This window comes from Schistocerca serialis, chromosome 2 (genome assembly GCF_023864345.2).
Source record: "Schistocerca serialis cubense isolate TAMUIC-IGC-003099 chromosome 2, iqSchSeri2.2, whole genome shotgun sequence".
NCBI lineage: Eukaryota > Metazoa > Arthropoda > Insecta > Orthoptera > Acrididae > Schistocerca > Schistocerca serialis.
Window position 1 is genome coordinate 1,041,283,398 of NC_064639.1, and position 21,897 is coordinate 1,041,305,294.

Below are 21,897 nucleotides of genomic sequence, written 5' to 3' on the forward strand. Positions count from 1 at the left end.
CCTACATTAATAAATTTTAAGTTATTTGAAGAAAAATACTTTGGAACTGAATGTTCTTAGTTTATGAACACGTTTATTAATTTTACATGACTGAACATGGATCAGAAGAATTTTGAGACAAAGGAAGATGTAATACGCATTAGATGACTGGGATAAAATTTAGACGTGTTATGATCCAGGGTATATATTATATGGATATCACTGGAGAAACAAATGGACAAGGTTTCAGTTCTTGATCATTTACAAAATATTCTTTCCTACTCCAAGAAACTAGCCTTAAAAAAAAAAAGCCTCATTTCTTCAGTATTAAGTAACATGATGAAATCAGAGAGTCAATAAAGTAAAGAAAGCAAAAGCATCTATGTATTCAATGCAATTTAGTTCAGAGGTTAGATATGTCACATTGTTGTGACTTCCTGCAGCTCATACTGACTAAGTCCATCACAAACAAGGTCACTGTAATTTCTGACAATGGCATTAATCCAATATAAATATTAAAAAAGAACAAACATCCAATTTGGGAAAACACATTCTCATTTATTGAATTTTTATCATAATTAATCACACTAACAACAGTACACTACATACAAAAATTACTGACACAAGCTTCACCACATAGCTCTCTGTACTCCAGATAACTTATTATAGTCTGCAAGATGTCGCCAGACAATTCTGCTTAAGCGCCATCTCTGTACGACACCACGTGGCCGGGAAGTAACAGCACACCGATTCACCAACCGAACTTTACTAGAGTCTCGTGGAAATGCTGCAATTTCTTTGTCTGCAATTTCCTGCAGGGAAAAAAAGAATGTTATTTACTCTCTGAAAATTTATTCCTTGGAAAAGAAAGTTGACAAAATTTATCTTAAAAGTATTATTCCACACTGAAACAGATGGGGGTCAAGTGTTTTGTCTTTAACTCCCACAGTATAATTGTATGACGTGAGTGTGGTTTTGTTTGTTAATGATTAAATTGTCAATTAGAAATAAATCATAATATTTTGCTAACATTAACACACACACCTGCAATAGCAAAAGAGAAAATTAATGGAGGATGTGAAATAACAAGGGTAAAGGAGATGACTGCTGATCACTGGGCTAAAAAAGGATAACCAACTGCTCTGCAACACATTAAAATCTCCAGCCTAAAAGCTTAAGCTGGGGGTCTGGAAAACACACAAAAATTTGTTACCTGAAACAGAAGACAGGTTGCCATTTGAATTTGGTTTTACCCTTTTGTCAAACCACAAAGTCACACTGTTAAAATGTGATTATAGTGATTTAAATGCTGGCAGGCAGAAAACAGTTGGAGTTCCTCTTTCCTGGATATGAAGCTGTGAATTTAAATGCTGGCAGGCAGAAAACAGTCGAAGTTCCTCTTTCCTGGATATGAAGCTGTGAATTAACTGACAATGTCCTGTCAGAATAACGAAAATGAGGTATGCCACACGTGGGTGACACCAACTACCCATGTGTCACTGAGCACAGTTTGTTCTTCCTTACCACCAATCTAGATCCAGTCAACAATCTGCAAGATGGTTACATTCCTTGTAGCCTTCATGACTGTTACACTTACTTGTGAATTTCCTGAAACTCCCATGTTTCCTGGTCAGTTTCCAAACAGAATTTTATATATTTTTCATTCTGGTGCAGAAAGGAGCCCTTGTACACTCTGGGCAATTTTTTCTGGTGAGTACTTTGCATTTGTGGGGCACTCAGGGAAGTGGAGCTGTGAGAAAGTTTTTCCCTCAATGATGCCTCGGCTAATGTAGTGAGAAAGAACAGTAAAAATATAGCATGCGTGAAGTTGCCCGGGGATACTGTGTCTCTAAATAAGGTAAACTTCTCAAATGTCCCATCTTCTAGCTTTATTATGAGAAACACCATTCTGTATGCAATTGATTTTCTAATTTATTCTGATTATTCCTAGTTAGTATCTTTCAGTATAGGGTGAAATTGGTGATTGTTTTGTGACTTAAATTCGATTTTTGACATATAAACAAATACAAATTCTATACTAATTATAAACATTTGGAAGACGAACTAATGGTATTCTTAAAGTACGTATTTGCATCCATTTAAAAACACGTTAGCAAAACAAGCCCTTCATTAATTCCAAAATAATTAACAGTTTTGTCAAAATTATTGTTTGCGTAACTATATTTGTTAATTTCACGGTGTTAAAAGAACCAATGTTTCAATGTATTCAGTTATTTAATGAGTTAAGTTTTAATTGTAATTTCTGTAAATTTAACTTTAAACAATGTGTAGTTTCAGCAGCTATTATTGTGATGATATATAACAGCCTGATTTTTGGTCACAAGATAGTCAGTCAGTCCACAGCCGAGTTTCAGATGAGGAACCTGTGTTTGTTAGAACGACAACAATGATCAACTTAACAGTGAAATAGGTGTTACACCAAGAGGCTGTGTGTAAAAATAATGACAGTGACTGTTTCCATACGTACCCCATTATTCTTCAAGAACTGTGAACTTTGTGGTTAGGTTTTACTGCTCGTAGATGTTCAACAAGAAACTATCGTAGCAGTGTGTGGAGTTTTGCCTGCAAACTAATTATGAGGCTTATCGAAGGTTAAACAATAGTGTAATGTTGGGGGTTGTGCAAAGTGAAAATTAAGGTACTGTTAAACACAACTGTGCACCTGTCGGCTATATGATTTACAGTAGTTAGCGTCGGAATCCACAACCCATTTTTTTCAGTCGGTGTAGCAACTCATTAAGTTGACACCGAGGACAACAAAAGAAAGAAATAAAAATCAGATGGAACCGCCATACACTACTATACAAAATGGACAGCAGGTGTCCAAAAACAGTTCCCTGAGGCACACACCTGAAGTCAGTTCAACATCTGTCAATAACTTTCAATCCCTGATAATGTGCTTTGTACACCCCAACAAGAAATTCTCAATCCAGCCACAAATTCCACATCTCCCATGCAATCATACTTTTGATAGTAAGAATGTGTGTAGTAATCAGTCAAATGCTTTTCAGAAATACAGACATACTAAATTACCTGACTGCAATATGGAAATAGTGAACAAAAATAGCAATATCAACTTTTGATTTTCTCATTTCCAATCTGCTATTACCTGCAATGCAAAAGTTGCAAAGTTTACTTGTTTAGAAAATATCATTTGTATTTGTAAGTGTTGAAGGTCCTCCATTAGGCCTGATTATAACACTCGAATCATCAGCAAAGTAAATTATTTCTGCTTCTTGGATATATGATGGAAAATTTACAAAACGAACAAGAGCGAATCCAGCATCAATCCCTGTCATACACAAGTAGTGATTATCCCCTTTCTTAAGATGTTGTTTCATTTTGTAGACTTTTTGAGCATCTTAATGCAATACTGTGCATCCTTTTAGTTAGATAATATAAAAACCAGTTACCAGCAAGACATCTGCATAATATTTGAGTTTCTCTAATAGAATATTATGTCACCAATTTGATTACATCATTTTACATCTCGCATAGGGATCATGAAAAGAAGATACGAGATTTTAGGTTGCATAGACAGGGTGGTCCATTGATAGTGACCGGGCCAAATATCTCACGAAATAAGCATCAAACGAAAAAACTACAAAGAACGAAACTCATCTAGCTTGAAGGGGGAAACCAGATGGCACTATGGTTGTCCCGCTAGATGGCGCTGCCATAGGTCAAATGCATATCAACTGTGTTTTTTAAATAGGAACCCAAATTTTGTATTACATATTCGTGTAGTACGTAAAGAAATATGAATGTTTTAGTTGGACCACTTTTTGCGCCTTGTGATAGATGGCGCTGTAATAGTCACAAATGTATAAGTACGTGGTACCACGTAATATTCCGCCAGTGCGGACGGTATTCGCTTCGTGATTCATTACCCGTGTTAAAATGGACCATTTATCAATTGCGGAAAAGGTCAATATCGTGTCGATGTATGGCTATTGTGATCAAAATGCCCAACGAGCGTGCGCTACGTATGCTGCTTGGTATCCTGGACGACATCATCCAAGTGTCTGGACCGTTTGCCGGATAGTTACGTTATTTAAGGGAACAGGAAGTGTTTAGCCACATGTGAAACGTCAACCACAACCTGCAACAAATGATGATGCCCAAATAGGTGTTTTAGCTGCTGTCGTGGCTAATCCGCACATCAGGAGCACACAAATTGCGCTAGAATCGGGAATCTCAAAAACATCGGTGTTGAGAATGCTACAGCAACATCGATTGCACCCGTACCATATTTCTATGCACCACGAATTGCATGGCGATGACTTTGAACATCGTGTACAGTTCTGCCACTGGGCACAAGAGAAATTAAGGGACGATGACAGATCTTTTGCATGCATTCTATTTAGCGATGAAGCGTCATTCGCCAACAGTGGTAATGTAAACTGGCATAATATGCACTATTGGGCAACGGAAAATCCACGATAGCTGCGACAAGTGGAACATCAGCGACCTTGGCGGGTTAATGTATGGCACGGCATTATGGGAGAAAGGATAATTGACCCCCATTTTATCGATGGCAATCTAAATGGTAAATGTATGCTGATTTCCTATGTAATGTTCTACCGATGTTACTACAAGATGTTTCACTGCATGACAGAATAGCAATGTAACTCCAACACGATGGATGTCCGGCACATAGCTCGCATGCGGTTGAAGCAGTATTGAATAGCATATGTCATGACAAGTGGATTGGTCGTTGATGCACCATACCATGGCCCGCACGTTCACCGGATCTGACATCCCCGGATTTCTTTCTGTGGGGAAAGTTGAAGGATATTTGCTATCGTGATCCACCGACAACACCTGACAACATGCATCCGCGCATTGTCAATGCGTGTGCAAACATTACGGAAGGCGAACTACTCGCTGTTGAGAGGAATGTCGTTACATGTATTGCCAAATGCATTGAGGTTGACGGACATCATTTTGAGCATTTACTGCACTAATGTGGTATTTACAGGTAATCATGCTGTAACAGCATGCGTTCTCAGAAATGACAAGTTCACAAAGGTACATGTATCACATTGGAACAACCGAAATAAAATGTGCAAACGTACCTACGTTCTGTATTTTAATTTAAAAAACCTACCTGTTACCAACTGTTCATCTAAAATTGAGCCATATGTTTGTGACTATTACAGTGCCATCCACCACAAAGGGAAAAAGTGGTCCAACTAAAACATTCATATTTCTTTACTTACTACATGAATATGTAATAAAAAATGGGGGTTCCTATTTTAAAAAATGCAATTGATATCCATTTGACCTATGGCAGCGCCATCTAGCGGGCCAACCATAGCACCATCTGGTTTCCCCCTTCAAGCTAGACAAGTTTTGTTCTTTGTAGTTTTTTCACTTGACACTTATTTCGTGAGATATTTGGCCCGGTCACTATCAATGGAGCACCCTGTATATGTATACAGATAGTTTTTTTTTCTTTTACACGATACGCAAACAGAATGTGACAGAAAACTGCTGTTTTCGATACAAATACCCTCTGCCGTGCACTGTATAATGGCTTTTTTGGTGTATATATGCAGATGTAGATACCTGAGAAGCCTTTGTTGGGTCAGTTTTAATAGTACCCACTGGTCCACAAAAGCCACTGGAAATCTTGAAGGGAGACTGTGTGATTCTCTACAGGCTCCACGAGAAAATTAATTATTTGACACCAAAAGAGTACCACATATATAATAAATCCTAAAACAATTTCATGATGGCAGGTGTCTCAGATATTGTGAACAGTTTAATTTTACACCTCAGTGACCACAGTCTCATTGGGGCACAGCACACTACAAGGTTCGGGTGTTTTTTAGTTACATCATGATCCCTGCTCTTCAAATCACAGAACATTTTGTTACTGTGAGTAACAAATGGTTGCTAAAATGTGTACACTCTGCAACAAAAGACAATGACAGTACTGCCCAGTCTACAGTTTTGGAATGCTACATTCAGTGAAAGTGAACTCAACCAGAAAGACTGAGCCCCACAAGGTGATTGCCATTTAGCAACCCTATTACGGATTGCACACTTCAACTTGGACCCTGAGGAGAGGATGCCGCGATCAGCTCATTGCACATTGGCTGGTGAAACAAGGACCACCTCCTCCTCTCAGAGAAGTCAGCTTACAACCAGTAAATAATAATAATAATAATAATAATAATAATAAAGTGTGCCATCTGTATGTTACACTATGGATGCAGCAAGCAATATACCCTTGAAGTGAACAGATGTTACTTGGCTGTATTAGTAGATGCTCTTAAATGTTGATGAGTAGCTAAGGGCAGTTGTGCTGGTCCTGATTGGTTTTGGAGCTGGGAGTTAAGATGAAACATACCAAATCATGTCAAAATTTTGAGAGTTGATCAGACCACAAGCACAAGACAAGAGGAAGGTGGAACGATGTGAAAGTAAGCAAATAGAACAATACACAGCAACTTCCTAATCTCTGATATGATTTCATTTCATCTTTGAGCTCCCAAACCAATATAAACTCTCTTGACAAAATATTCATCACCTCCTTACAAAGAGCACATTGAGCACTTTGGAGTGGTGCAGAACTGGTAGACAGTCATGCGATTCTCCACACTGTAAGTCATGGCAATGAAGTGATGTGTATGTGCCAGTCACTTGTACAGAATTGGCACAGTAAGGTAGGTCAATGTGGAGATGTGACAAAAATCACAGACAGGGACATGCCCATGATCACATTGTCAATGGGGTTGCCCAATCTGTTGGTGTATGAAAGCAGACTGTCTAATATGTCAACAACAAATGGTGCTTCCTGCAGCTATGTAACACGGTATAAGAACAATGGTTGTAAAAAAAATCCTTACTGACACAAACAGGAGACTTGTGTAAGCCCTTTTCAATGACAACTGGTTTGAAATTTCACAAGAACTGCTGCTCTCAATAACCACAGGTACAACTCAACCCAGTTTCAAAGCAAACACTGTGAAGGAAACTGCATGCACAGGCCATCTGGAGTCAGGCACTTCACAAAAGGTTACTACTCACAGCAGCGCATAAAGTTGCAGTCTTGAATGGGTCAAACACAACAGAAACTGGACAGTAGCAGACCGGAGGCATGTAGTGTGGCCCAACTCTCCATTTCACCTCTTTTCAAAATCTACAAAGTGGAGAGTGCACCGATGGCCCCAATTAGGCATTTAAGCCGCAGTAGCTGAAGGATGTAGTTCAGGCTGATAGTGGTTCTGTGTGTCCAGGGGGTGTTTTTCATTCCATAACTTGGGCCCACTCATTAAAATACTTTGAACATGAACCAGGATGTTTAATTCTACATTCTCAGGGACCATTTGTAGCCCTTTCTTCTACATCCCCATCCAAGTAATTCAAAAGATGAGTGAAGTAACCAGAGACGTACTCGACTTAAAAATACTGGTGGCATGGTATGAGGTACCACACAATTCTGTACCTCTGCAGTTACAGCAACTGTTCGGTCTTCTTTCTTGTATGATTTCAAGTTATGTTTTGTATTTTTAACCTATGATTGCTCCCTGTCATGTTTGTACCACATGTTTCTTTTTTACATGCAGCTGCCTCTGAAAAGTAGGAATACACTTGAGGATCCAAGATCTGATCAGTTGTTGAACAGTAACTCTTTTAAGAAGTATATTCTATTTTTTATTCTCATTCTTCCAAACAGCCACATTTTGTGACTTAAGTAAAGGGCTTTTCATGTATAGGATAGAATTGTGATTTGGTATGCTTGCTTCATGAAACAATGTTTTTAATCGGCATCTCAAGGTACTTTTTGTGTGCATGTACTTCTCAGCTGAAAAAATATTTTTCAGATACAGTATCTGTGAGAACTGCAGTAGGGATATCAACAGCACAGTTGAGATGCCTGGAGTGAGCTAGCACTGACCAAGGCTTAGGAGGTAATGACTGCTTGGCTCTGGTAAATAATAAGTCATAACATTCCTCCACATAACCTGTTGCATTGTGGTAACTATATAATGTTTATAGTTAGGAGATTACAATCTATTCTCTTTTGGTTCTCTGTGTCTTTTGTCCAAGATCTCCTAAAAGTGAAACTTGATAAGACTAAACTGATTAGACAAGCAGCAAATCCCAAATCTTTGACTTGATTTTGGATATTTCATTTCAACTCTGATCTTTTTCTGTCATTACTGCTGCAAACGCCATTCATGATTGAACAGGTCAGAGCAGTGGAACTATTAGCTACTTTTTTGTTACCATTCTAAGATATCCACAACCGTTCTACCCATAAAGAAAACTTGCATTATATTTTAAGTGATGGCCTTTCACTCTAGAGTTAGCTTATTCATCATCATTCAAATGTCATTAACTCTTTTGAACATTTTCCAGTAGAGTGATACTGTTCATTTTTGCCCACAATAATCAATAATGGATAGAAAACGAGAACATTATATATTAATATTTGGGAGACACACAATTAAGAAACTATGTAAATTAGTGTACTGAAATGAAACTAATAACGCAAAAATATCTTTCTTCCTACAAGTTAACAGGTATCAAGAGTTTTCCAATACTTAGATATACCAGATTATCAACACAGAACCTTGAGAAACAATAATGATGGAATGTTTCGAAGTGAGAGACACACAATGGTGGAATATCTGACGCACAGACCACTAAGGACACTTTAATTGTGTTGCAGTACTCACCCTAATTTCAACTGGAAGTATATCATTCTTTCGCAAGGAGTTTATCCTAAGCCTTTCAACTGCATGTTCCTTTACACACTGCCTTCTTTTTACATCTCTTATCATCCAGCAATTTTGGTATTTATTTCGTTTTGGCTGAAAATGAATCAGAATTTAATGAAATGTACTGCACCATTTTTTTCATTACCAAACTAAAACATAGGAATTTATGTATTGACAAAAACAGATTAATACACAATTTAAAAACCTGTAAACCAACTTAAAGTGTGTGGGAACGAAACAATATGCTGGTGATGCTTTTGTTCATACATGTTGCAGTGTTGGTAAAGCACAATAATCGGAATATCATAAAACAGTATATGGAACTAAATGTAGCATTTGCTTTGTACATGATCTGGGTGAATCAGACCAAGATTTGCCGTTACGGAGATCTGGGACGCACACTACGGGTGCGAGAAGTACAGATTCAGGGAACATGAGTTCTGTTATCATCATATGAAGGTGTTTCTGGATATGTATTCTTTCCTACAAAGAAGTTGTTTTGACCCAATTTGGGTCCATAAGAAGACAGTCAAATGTAGCCTTCGAGAAGTTGAACTTACACGAAACCAGGACAAATGTTATTGTACAAGTGTGTGACACTACTAAAAATTGAAGAATATTCTGATAATGTACATGATAGTAACAAACAATGTCAGCTGCCTTCCACCACAGCAGCTGAGCAATCAAATATTTCCGCGACCGCTCTTGGTTTGCCTTCCATGAAGACACAGAGAGTTGAAAAATGAGACAGATTCAGTTATGGCAGAAGAAAACTACAGGAAGCTGAAATGAAAACGGAACACAAAATGGCAAAGCAGACTGTTTGGTTATAATTAAAGGTTCATGCAGAAAATGTGTCTTCACAGTGTGTCTGAGCCTGGATTCAGAAGCAAAAATAGCAACATATAACCCACATTGTTGTTATTTATGATGACAGAAGGTACTTAGGATGTGTTGCGCAGTACTAATGGTGATGTATTAGTGAACTTCATGGCACTAGCAGGACCAGCAAGATCATTTCACTGGCCCTGTTTGACAGAAGTGTTTTGAACATATTCTTACGACAGTTACAGTTCCTACTACTCTGTCAGGAATATAGTACAATTTGCCACTCAATGTACAGAATCAGTAGCTACAACAAGGGAAAACTTCTGCTCTAAGCACAAGTAACTGGTTTTTAGCACTTAAGGTGCATTAACGATAGGTTGTGTTAATTTATCTGTATGTTGTTGCTTTCTGGTCAAACAACTGGGGTGGGGGGAAGGAATAGGAAGAATCCCATGAGTTTCCAAAATCGTGTTCTGCAACAATGGTCACATCACCAAATACTTCTCTGTCAACTTTCGGTGTACACAAATAGCATTCAATAACATGAAATTCTGAGACATATTACATAATGGTCACTTATGCAATGTATGAAATTTGGTTTGGATATCACTTGTCCCTTTTGTGTTACCATACTTTGAAAATCCACGTTTTTCCAGCAATTTCTTTCAGTTTTCTGTATTTTCCTGTGCATGTGAAAGATGTAGACTTGTGTGTGTGTGTGTGTGTGTGTGTGTGTGTGTGTGTGTGTGTTTTAGTCCATAGCAGGTTTACTACAAAAAATATTATCCCCTTCCTGAATGAGTTATATTTAGCATGATGGGAACCAACAACCCCTCCCAGGGGACACCGCCTTATTGCAGGCATCTTTAGGGAGAGAATATTATGGAAATTCAACAGAAGCCTTGTAAACTGTGTGGAATACATGCATCCCAACTCCGGCAAAGGAAACGGATAAAGGATCTGACAGCAGCATCATGGAATGTGAGGACAATGAAATATTAAGCTTCAAATATGTTGTAGAGCTAAAGGAAATAAGATGGCAAGGGAATGGGCAGATAGATAAACCTGCAGTACTCATTGGTGTATAGTGGACACAAGAAAGAACAGGCCAACCTGGAACAGGATTTATAATAACTAGAGAAGTTAGGAAAAGCCTATTAGAATTTGAACCCATAAATTAAAGAATGTGCAGACTCAGACTAAGAGGGAAATTTAGGAATATATCAATAGTGGATGCACATGCACCAACAGAGGAAAAAGATGATACAATTAAAGAACAGTTCTATTAAGACTTGGAGAAAGTATGCTGCACAGTACCTAAATATGAACTGATGCTAATAATAGGAGATGTTAATCCAAAAATAGGGAAGAATGAACATCCATATGGAGTTTCTGGGAAATATTCCATACATAGAGAAAACAGTGAGACTAGAGACTTACTATGCCAACTCGCAAGAAATAATACGATTATTATTTGGACCTGCTTCCCACACAAAAGGATCCATCTGGGTATTTGGAAGTCTGCAGTCAATGGAGTAGTCAATCAGATTGACCATATTTTAGGGACTGCATGCCACTTCACATCATTTATGGATGTACAGAGCTGTAGACGACCGAACTGTGACTCAGACCACTTTGTGATAAAATCAGTCTTGAGAGAGAAATTGTCACCAACAAATGGCAACGCAATAGGAAAGGTGATGAAATGTAATAAGTTACTGAAAATCATTGATGAAATAAAAAAATACTGAGTAACACTAAGTAGAAAGTTGAGCAATGAAGATACTGCTGTAGGAATAGATGAAAGGTGGAGCAGGATTGAAAAAGCCATTAAAGATGCTGCAGAAGAAGTAATAGGAATAAGAAGGAACAGAGAACCCAGGGATGGTTTGACGGGGATTGCAGGTCAGCAATAGAGGAAAAGAACAGGATAAGAACAAAGTGCTACAGAGAGAAACCAGAAATAATGAAGAAAAATATAGAGAATTAAGGAGAAGAGCGAACAGACTGTGCAAGAGAAAGAAAAGAGAGTGGACTAAGAAGAAATCCCAAGAACTAGAAGAGTTAAAGGAAAATAGTGAAATAAGAAACATCTATCATGCTGTATGCAAAATAAAGAATATATTATAGCCAAAAATAATGGCACGTTCCAGTAAAGTTGGGAAAATGATAAGGGAGGAAGAACAGATAGCGGGAAGATGGGCAGAGTATTTCAAAGACACATTAAGTACCAGCCTAGAAGATGAAGAGAGAGCTGCACAGGATGAAAGAGTGGAGCTGGAAGTAGACAACGATGCCAATGAGGCAAGAAAGTCAATGCTGTAAGAGGTCTCCCAGGCTGTGCATAAGTCAAAAAACAGTCGAGCCCCTGGGGAAGACAGCATAATTCCTGAATTAATAAAAGCTGGTGGCGAGGCTGTAACAAAGGAACTGCACACATTAATAACAGATAAATGGGAAACACACCTAGGCCAGATAATTGGAAAACTGGAATAATAATCCCTATTTATAAGAAACGGGACAAAACTGCATGTGAAAACATCAGATATATAACACTCCTAAGCACAGCTTATAAAATCTCTACAAGTATATTAAACAAAAGGATACAGAAGTATGCAGAAGACATACTAGGGGAACATCAGTGTGGCTTTCGACCAGACAGAGCAAATGATGGAAAAGTTCTACGAATATGATATAGTTCTGCATTTCCTATTCACTGACTTCAAACAAGCCTTTGACAGCGTAAACCGGCAAGAACTATACAGAGTACTGGAAAAAGTGCTGTAAGTGCTAAACTAATAAGGCTAATCAGAATGACAATGCCAGAGAGAAGAGCAAAAGTAAAGGTCCTTGACAGAAAAAGCGAAAGCTTTGACTTTAATAAAGGCGTGAAGCAAGGTGATTGTCTCTCCACTGTCCTATTCAATATAGCTCTGCATACTGCAGTAAATAAAATCAACAAATGAGGCATGCTATAGTGGGAAGAAATATCAATACACTGCAAAAAACATACCAGGCAATGGACACACAAGCCTTAAAAGTTGACCTCATAGTAAATGAAAACAAAACAAAATATACGGTAATGTCACAATCCGAGGCCAGAAGAACCACTAAAGACCTAAACATCAATGGGAAATGCTTCAAAGGGGTGTCCTCTTTTAATTACTTGGGAGACCTAATCATAAATGATAAAAGTATTAGAAAGGCTATAAGGAAAAGAATACAAGGAGGAAACAGCTTACGTTGCAAATATGCAATTTTTCAGAAGTATCCTTGTTACAAGAAAAACAAAACTGCTAATATATAACTCCCTAGTCCACCCAGTTATCACATGTGGGTCAGAGGTATGGATGTTGACAGAACGTGATAAAAATGCACCAAGAACTTTTGAGCAGAAAATACTGCGCAAAATCTTTGGTCCAAGAAGGGAGGAAGAAGGCTGGTGAAAACACTACAAAGCCGAATTATAAGTGTAAATACAAAGTAGGGTCATAGTAAAATTTGTGAAATCACACCGAATATGATGGCTAGGACACATGGAGAGAATGGCAGAGGATAGAATTCGAAAAAAAATGATGAAAGGTGTGATCCATTCAGCTAGGCAAAAAGGGAGACCTGGAAGAAGATGGACTGATGACACAATATGGGAATCTGATGGGTGGAAACGAACAGCAAATAACTGAGAAATGTGGAGGAAGATTGTTGAAGCCAAGGCTCACCAAGGGCTGTAGAACTACTTGGTTGGTTGGTTTGGGGGATTAAAGGGACCAGACTGCTATGGTCATCGGTCCCTTTTTCCAAAGACAAAGAACACCCACAGAGAATAAAAACGAGGAACAAAAGAGATCACAGACGATACAGGACAAGAGAAACTGAGACAAAGACAAGACAAAACGAACTAAAAGCACACAGAGTGTGACGGTGGTTGGCCGACCAGAGAAATAAAAAAGGAAAAGCCAACCACTGGAAACACATTAAAAAAATCAGTTTAAAACCGGAGGCCAAAGGCCAGAATCAACACAAAACAATAAGATAAAAACAGAAACACTCAGAGTAAAGAATAAAAACCCCCCTGCCCGAATAAAACGTAAAACTAAGTCAGCCATAGCCGGGTCATCTGTTAAAAGGGCAGGGAGCGAGTCAGGCAGTGCGAACGACTGCCTGAGCGCAGCTAAAAACGGACACTCCAATAAAACATGAACCACGGATAAAACGGAGCCGCAGCGACATAGAGGCGCATCCTCACGGCGCAATAAGTGGCCGTGGGTAAGCCGAGTGTGCCCAATGCGCAGCCGGCAGAGGACAACAGACTCCTTGCGAGAGACCCGCAAGGAGGAGCGCCACACACCGGTAGCCCCCTTGATGGCCCGAAGTTTGTTGCGTGAAGGCAGGGCGCGCCATTCAGTGTCCCAAAGGTCCAGAATTTTGCGGCGTAGGAACGCCCGCAAATCTGTCTCCGGGAGGCCAACGTCCAGAGATGGTGCACTAGTCGCCTCTTTCGCCAGCCGGTCAACATTCTCGTTGCCGGGGATCCCAACATGGCCTGGGGTCCACACGAAGACCGCAGAGCGGCCGCAACGCGCAAGAGTATGCAGGGACTCATGGATAGCCATCACCAGACGGGAACGAGGAAAACACTGGTCGAGTGCTCGTAAACTGCTCAGGGAATCGCTACAGATAACGAAGGACTCACCTGAGCAGGAGCGGATATACTCTAGGGCTCGAAAGATGGCGACCAGCTCAGCAGTGTAAACGCTGCAGCCAGCCGGCAAGGAACGTTGTTCGGAATGGTCCCCTAGAGTGAGCGCATACCCGACTCGACCAGCAACCATCGAGCCGTCGGTGTAAACAATGCCAGAGCCCTGATACGTGGCCAGGATGGAATAAAAGCGGCGGCGGAAGGCCTCTGGAGGGACTGAGTCCTTCGAGCCCTGTGCCAAGTCTAGCCGAAGGCAAGGGCGAGGAACGCACCACGGGGGTGTACGCAGAGGTGCCCGGAAAGGAGGTGGAACAGGGACAAGCCCAAGCCCGGAGAGAAGCTCCTTGACGCGTATGGCGATCGGACAACCCGACCGGGGCCGACGTCCCGGCAGACGGACGACTGACTGTGGGAACAGGAGACGATAGTTAGGATGCCCGGGCGAGCTTAGAACATGGGCAGCATAAGCGGCCAGCAAACGTTGGCGCCGGAACCGCAGTGGAGGGACACCTGCCTCCACGAGTAAGCTGTCCACAGGGCTGGTGCGGAAAGCACCAGTGGCAAGGCGTATCCCGCTGTGGAGGATTGGGTCCAGCACCCGCAACGCAGATGGGGATGCTGAGCCATATGCCAGGCACCCATAATCCAGACGGGACTGGATTAACGCCTGGTAGAGCCGCAACAGTGTAGAGCGGTCGGCGCCCCAGTGGGTGTTGCTCAAGCATCGCAGAGCGTTTAGATGCCGCCAACACGTCTGTTTCAGCTGCCGGATATGAGGCAGCCAAGTCAACCGGGCATCGAAAACCACCCCCAAAAACCTGTGGGTCTCCACCACAGCAAGGAGTTCGTCGGCAAGATAAAGCCGCGGCTCAGGATGGACTGTTCGGCACCGGCAGAAATGCATAACGCAGGTCTTGGCTGCCGAAAACTGAAACCCATGCGCTACAGCCCAAGACTGCGCCTTACGGATAGCGCCCTGTAGCTGACGTTCAACAGCTGCAATGCCAGTAGAGCTGTAATAAAGGCAGAAGTCGTCAGCATACAGGGAAGCGGAGACAGAATTTCCCACGGCCGCAGCAAGCCCGTTAATGGCTATTAAAAACAGACAGACACTTAAAACAGAGCCCTGTGGCACACCGTTCTCCTGGACGTGGGAGGAACTAAACGAGGCCGCGACTTGCACGCGGAAGGTACGACACGACAGAAAATTGCGGATAAAAATCGGCAGAGGACCCCGAAGACCCCATCCATGGAGCGTAGAAAGAATGTGATGACGCCACGTCGTATCGTACGCCTTCCGCATGTCGAAAAAGACAGCGACCAGGTGCTGACGGCGGGAAAAGGCAGTACGGATGGCCGACTCCAGGCTCACCAGATTGTCGGTGGCGGAGCGGCCTTTACGGAACCCACCCTGAGACGGAGCCAGAAGGCCGCGAGACTCCAGTACCCAATGCAAGCGCCGGCTCACCATCCGTTCAAGCAACTTACAAAGAACGTTGGTGAGGCTAATGGGACGGTAGCTGTCCACCTCCAGAGGGGTCTTCCCAGGTTTCAAAACGGGGATGACAATGCCTTCCCGCCATTGCGACGGAAACTCCCCCTCGACCCAAAGACGGTTGTAAAGATCGAGAAGGCGCCGCTGGCAGTCCACTGAAAGGTGTTTCAGCATCTGACAGTGGATGCCATCTGGCCCAGGAGCGGTATCAGGGCAAGCAGCGAGGGCACTGCGAAATTCCCACGCACTAAATGGAGCATTGTAAGATTCTGGGTGGTTGGTGCGAAACGAAAGGCTCCGACGTTCCATCCGCTCTTTAATGGAGCGGAAGGCCTGGGGGTAATTCGCAGAAGCGGAACTCATAGCAAAATGCTCTGCTAAGCGATTGGCAATGACGTCGGAGTCAGTACAAACTGCTCCATTCAGTGAGAGCGCAGGGACGCTGGCAGGTGGCCGATAGCCGTAGACGCGTCGAATCTTGGCCCAGACCTGCGAGGGAGTGACATGGAGGCCAATGGTGGACACATACCGCTCCCAGCACTCCTTCTTGCCTTGGCGGATAAGGAGGCGGGCCCGCGCACGCAGCCGTTTGAAGGCGATAAGGTGGTCGAGGGAGGGGTGTCGCTTGTGACGCTGGAGCGCCCGCCGGCGATCTTTAATCGCTTCAGCGATCTCAGGCGACCACCAAGGCACAGCCTTCCGCCGAGGGGACCCACAGGAATGGGGAATGGCAGATTCGGCGGCAGTAACGATGCCGGTGGTGACCGATTGAACCACCGCATCAATGTCATCGGTAGAGAGAGGCTCAAAAGCGGCAGTGGAGGAGAACAAGTCCCAGTCAGCCTTATTCATAGCCCATCTGCTAGGGCGCCCAGAAGAGTGGCGCTGTGGTAGTGACAAAAAGATCGGAAAATGGTCACTACCACACAGGTCGTCATGCACACTCCATTGGACAGACGGTAAGAGGCTATGGCTACAGATTGAAAGGTCAATGGCGGAGTAGGTGCCATGCGCCACACTGAAGTGTGTGAAGGCACCATCATTTAACAGCGAGAGATCGAGCTGCGACAAGAAATGCTCAATGATGGCGCCTCGACCTGTTGCCACTGACGCACCCCACAGAGGGTTATGGGCGTTGAAGTCGCCCAATAGCAAGAAAGGTGGCGGCAATTGGGCGACCAGTGCAGCCAGGACATGCTGCGAGACATCACCATCCGGTGGAATGTAAAGACTGCAGACGGTAACAGCCTGTGGCGTCCACACGCGTACAGCGACAGCCTCTAAAGGCGTCTGGAGAGGGACAGACTCGCTGTGCAGAGTGTGAAGGACATAAATGCAGACGCCACCAGACACCCTTTCATAAGCTGCTCGGTTCTTGTAATAACCCCGATAGCCACGGAGGGCGGGGGTTCGCATCGCCGGAAACCAAGTTTCCTGGAGAGCAATGCAGAAGAAAGGGTGAAGGCTGATAAGTTGACGGAGCTCGGCTAGATGGTGGAAGAAACCGCTGCAGTTCCACTGGAGGATGGTGTTGTCCATGGCTGGGAAAGGCGTGACGAGACTGGGAAGGCAGATTACGCCACTGGGTCACCTACTGCCTCCGATGGAGCATCTGTACAAATGCCATCCATTGCGTCCGAGGGACCGGCAAGAGCGAGGTCCTCAGCGGACGCCAGAATCTCCACCTCGTCCTCAGAGGCAGAGCTTGTAGGAAGCGGTGGGATCGGTGCCACCGCAATACCGTTGGTCTTGGGGACTTTCTTCTTTGTCTGCTTGTCACGCGGCGCCTTCGGCGGTTCAGGCGGCATGGGCTTCACCGGGTCAGTCTCAGGGACAGACGACGACCGCGAGGCCCGACGACCAGGGACTGGCGGTTGTTTCAACCACTTGCGGGCGTCCGCTTTTCCACTGGTCGGAACTGGTGAAGGGAGAGCCCCAAGGGATCCCTTCCTGGCGAGAGCAGCCGAAGAAGTCTTACGCTTCTCCGGCTGGGAAGGGGGAACTGATGTCCCCGATGGTTGGGAGGGTGTTGCTCCTGGAGAAGATGGAGCAGGAGCAACAGGGTGTGAAGTGCCCCCCCACAAGCAAGGGGGCCGGTGGATGCTGACCGATCTTAGAGTCGATTCGTGATGACGGGAGAACCGGCGTTGCAGCAGCGGCGTAAGTTGACGGCATTGCCACAGGATGGAGCCTCTCATATTTCCGTCTAGCCTCGGGGTAGGTCAGCCGGTCCAAGGTCTTATATTCCATTATCTTCCGTTCTTTCTGCAATATCCTACAGTCCGGTGAGCAGGGGGAATGGTGTTCTCCGCAGTTAACACAGATAGGAGGCGGGGCACATGGAGTATCGGGATGCGAAGGACGCCCGCAATCCCGACACGTCATGCTGGAAGTACAGCGCAATGACATGTGCCCGAACTTCCAGCATTTAAAACACCGCATCGGAGGAGGGATATATGGTTTCACATCACAACGGTAAACCATCACCTTAACCTTTTCGGGTAAGACATCACCCTCAAAGGCCAAGATGAAGGCACCGGTGGCGACCTGATTATCCCTCGGACCCCGATGGACGCGCCGGACGAAGTGAACACCTCGTCGTTCGAGGTTGGCGCGTAATTCATCGTCGGACTGCAGAAGAAGATCCCGGTGGAATATAATACCCTGGACCATGTTCAGACTCTTATGCGGCGTGATGCTAACGGAAACATCCCCCAACTTGTCACAATTGAGCAACCTCCGTGACTGGGCAGAGGATGCCGTTTTTATCAACACCGATCCAGACCGCATCTTGGACAAGCCCTCCACCTCACCGAACTTGTCCTCTAAATGTTCGACAAAGAACTGAGGCTTCACGGATAGAAAAGATTCCCCATCAGCTCTGGTACAGACAAGATATCTGGGCGAATACGTCTCAGTGTCACGCAATGCCTGTCGTTCCTCCCATGGTGTGGCGAGGGAGGGGAACGATTTGGGGTCATAAACGTTACCTTTAAAATGGGCTCTCGAACGCTTAGAGACTGCTGACGGCTGGCCGCCAGCGACAGATGATGTACCACGCTTCATTGCGGGTCATCCGCCCTGATGCCACCTACTCCGACCAAGGGCCCTCCCCACGGGCGCCACCCAGCCGCAGCAAAGGCCACCTGGCAGGATGGCCATTGCCGGGAGTCCCGATGCCCCAGGGAGATGGGCATCTACTCCTTGGCATACGTGGGGAGTGAACGGCGCAGGCATCAGTAGAGCGATCCCTGTGTTGTCAGGGGGCTACAACCAAGAGGGTACATGGCGACCCCACCACAACGGACTGGCTACCGTGCTGGATCTTAGGTGCAAAAATGGCCAAGGTCGTCGTCACAGTTAAAAGAAACACTGCAGAGTGCAGCGTGGTAATCGCCCAAGAGATTGAAAACGAGCGGGACACCATGGCAACGACGAGAAAGACGGCTATAGGTCTAATTGCACGAAGGATACAGTGCACCATGTAAGGTGCCCTTCCCCAATTGGCTCGCTCTTCGGAATAATTTAGATAGATGGAGGTCAAACCCGAGAGGGGACCATCACATAAGGCCGAAACGTTTGAGACTCCTTTTAGTCGCCTCTTACGACAGGCAGGAATACCGCGGGCCTATTCTTACCCCCGAACCCGCAGGGGGTGTAGAACTACTTAGGAAGAAGAAGAATAATAAGAAGAGGGAACCTACAATACGTATCTTTTAACAAGTTGCATTTTTTATCACATTTTGACATTTTTTTATTTTCCCTCAGGAGCCTGTCGGTGTTTTGATACATTGTGTTCCCTAAGTAGATGTTACTAAGTGATAAAAATTTCACTGCACTGTGAGGAATAGCTCCTAAGTTATTAAGCCCTGAAGTTGGCTTTGATGATTAATTGCCAAAAGTGTGTTGCATTTTCTGGGTCACACTGCCTTGTTTCACAAACTATAAATCTGGAATTAATTCTCAGGGGAACCTAATACTTTGTACATAAGCATTCCACACATGGTAGCATTGGTGTGCTAAATTTCAGAAAAATCTGAGACTACAAGCTGGAGTCCCTGGTTGAATTGACATGGAATAACTCTATTAACAATACTGACTCAACTGCAGTCTTTCAGATTCTGACAGTAGTACGGATAAATTACAGTGAGCGAAAAGTTATTCCTTACTCTTACAGAAATCAGACTGCAGTTATGTAAAGGGACATATCACCTGAGGAGGAAATGAGAGAGGGGCATAGCATCTCCTCAATTTTATTCAATACGTATATTGAGCAACCTGTACAGAAAACCAAGAAGCATTTCTCGAATGAGAGTTAAATTTAAGGTTTGCCAATGAAATTTTTATTTTTTCAGAGTTGGAAAAGGACCTGGAAGAACAGGTGACATGAGGTTATATGATAAACATCAACAAAAGCAAAACAAGAGTAATGAAATAGTGTTGAATTAAACCAGGCAATGATGAGGGAAATACATTAGAAAATGACTTATAGTAGTACATGAGTTTTGCTATGTGGGCAACAAAATAACTGATAATGGTTCAAGTAGTGAGGATATCATATTTAGACTGGCAAGAAATGTGTGTCTGAAAAAGGGAAACTTGTTAACACTGAATATAAATTTAAGTTTTACGGAGTCTCTTCTGGAAGTGTATGACTGAAGCACTGCCTTATACAAGAAGATCATCGAAGGTTTTGAACTGTGGAGCTACATAAGAATATTGAAGATCAGATGGGCAGATCATTTGGATAATGTAATTGTACTTCATCATGCATCAAATTGGAAAAAAAAACTTTAAGATAGAGGGCCAAGAAGAAGTTTGAAATAAACTGGTTCTCTCATTCAATGAAATGTACAAAAAGTTCAGATTTCTTTGCAACACAAGAGAGCGGCACTATGATTTTGACAAGGGCCTGGGCACACTAAAGTTGGTTCAACAAACTTGATCTTAGTAGTGATAGGAGGCAGAAAACTATAATTTAGATGGATTGAGTGAACAATTTACGGCATCAAAAGCACAATAAGTATTTTACTTTCTTTAAGTCAATCATTTGTGCATTCAAAAATTATTAAGTTTTTATCATTTTTCAACGTTACTCTGAAGCACTTTTCATTTACATAGCACAAGTTAAACTTTTTTTTATCGATTTTAACTTCAATAAAAACGAGTTTTCTTTTCCTTACGGATTGAAAAGTTTTTGTTCCCGTATAGTGCTGAAATTTAGTTAAAATGTAGTGGATGACAGGAAGGGATGTGTAACTGGATAAATGCATCCTAGGTCGGCACGTTAAAAGTAGGGGGATATTACAATGGTAATAGTGTTTTATGACCTGCGTTAAATAGCGTTGGTACAACGAGTTTGTCTGCGTGCCCTTTAAGCGAAAAAGGTGAAGCCCATTTGGGAGTAATAAAATACTAGGGCAACAAAGGTGGTTTTTCTTTCAAAACAAACAGCGATCGTATAGATACATGTTGCTGTATCACGATGAACAAGATGTCGAGGAGGCATTATCACACACTAACACAATGACATAAGAATGAATTCATTTCAGATTCAATTTACTTGAGCCACCAATTTTTTTCTGTCAATGGACCAACAAAGAAAAGTTCTTACTTATACTTCCATTATAACCTGGATTATTGTCATACTCCTCAATACTTTCGCTAACGTGTAAATGATTTCCTGAATGTTAAACTTGATGTATTTACCCCAGATTTATAGCTGTCAAAAAAACTGTTCGCAATTCGAAATAATGCGGTTCCCACTCTATTCAAATTAGCCATATTTCACGCACATCGCTCACTGTGTCCAAAGATACTTCATCCATGTCGTTGTAGTCTTTCACAGGCACTGAAAAGTTGCACAGTCAACGGAAAATTGCACTGGCGCATCACCACATCATGAAAACGCAACATTGTGCAGAAGTCAAGTATATGGCAGGATGTACCACATACACATACATAAGCGCTATTCTACGATTAACATACGTACACAAGAACGAATTAGTAGAACTATTTCCATACAAACATCCAAGTATGGAACTGCAACAAATGATGATAATTCTGATAAAAAAAAAAACAATTTTTCCACATCAACTTCAAAATATGATAGCAACTTGCTATCATGAATTAAATGCAAA

The 21,897-nt window shown here is 42.8% G+C and overlaps 1 protein-coding gene across 1 annotated transcript; it reads right to left on the bottom strand.

Moving 5' to 3' along the window:
* Window positions 1–516: 516 nt before the first annotated feature.
* Window positions 517–21,624, bottom strand: LOC126456693 (28S ribosomal protein S14, mitochondrial). The gene is made up of 3 exons (XM_050092433.1): window positions 21,467–21,624; window positions 8,694–8,828; window positions 517–791 (listed from the first exon to the last, which is right to left on the bottom strand). The coding sequence occupies exons 1-3, from the start codon at window positions 21,539–21,541 to the stop codon at window positions 609–611; spliced, it is 393 nt and encodes a 130-aa protein (XP_049948390.1). The 5' UTR covers window positions 21,542–21,624; the 3' UTR covers window positions 517–608.
* Between the last annotated feature and the right edge of the window lie 273 nt (window positions 21,625–21,897).

What these genes read in the sequence shown, in the direction of transcription:
- LOC126456693 (XM_050092433.1), bottom strand. Translation starts at nt 21,541, where the DNA reads ATGGCTAATTTGAATAGAGTGGGAACCGCATTATTTCGAATTGCGAAC. An exon ending in TTGACAGCTATAAATCTGGG is followed by an intron (nt 8,829 to 21,466) that starts GTAAATACATCA and finishes ATTCATTTTCAG; the next exon opens with CCAAAACGAAATAAATACCA. An exon ending in TACTTCCAGTTGAAATTAGG is followed by an intron (nt 792 to 8,693) that starts GTGAGTACTGCA and finishes TTTTCCCTGCAG; the next exon opens with GAAATTGCAGACAAAGAAAT.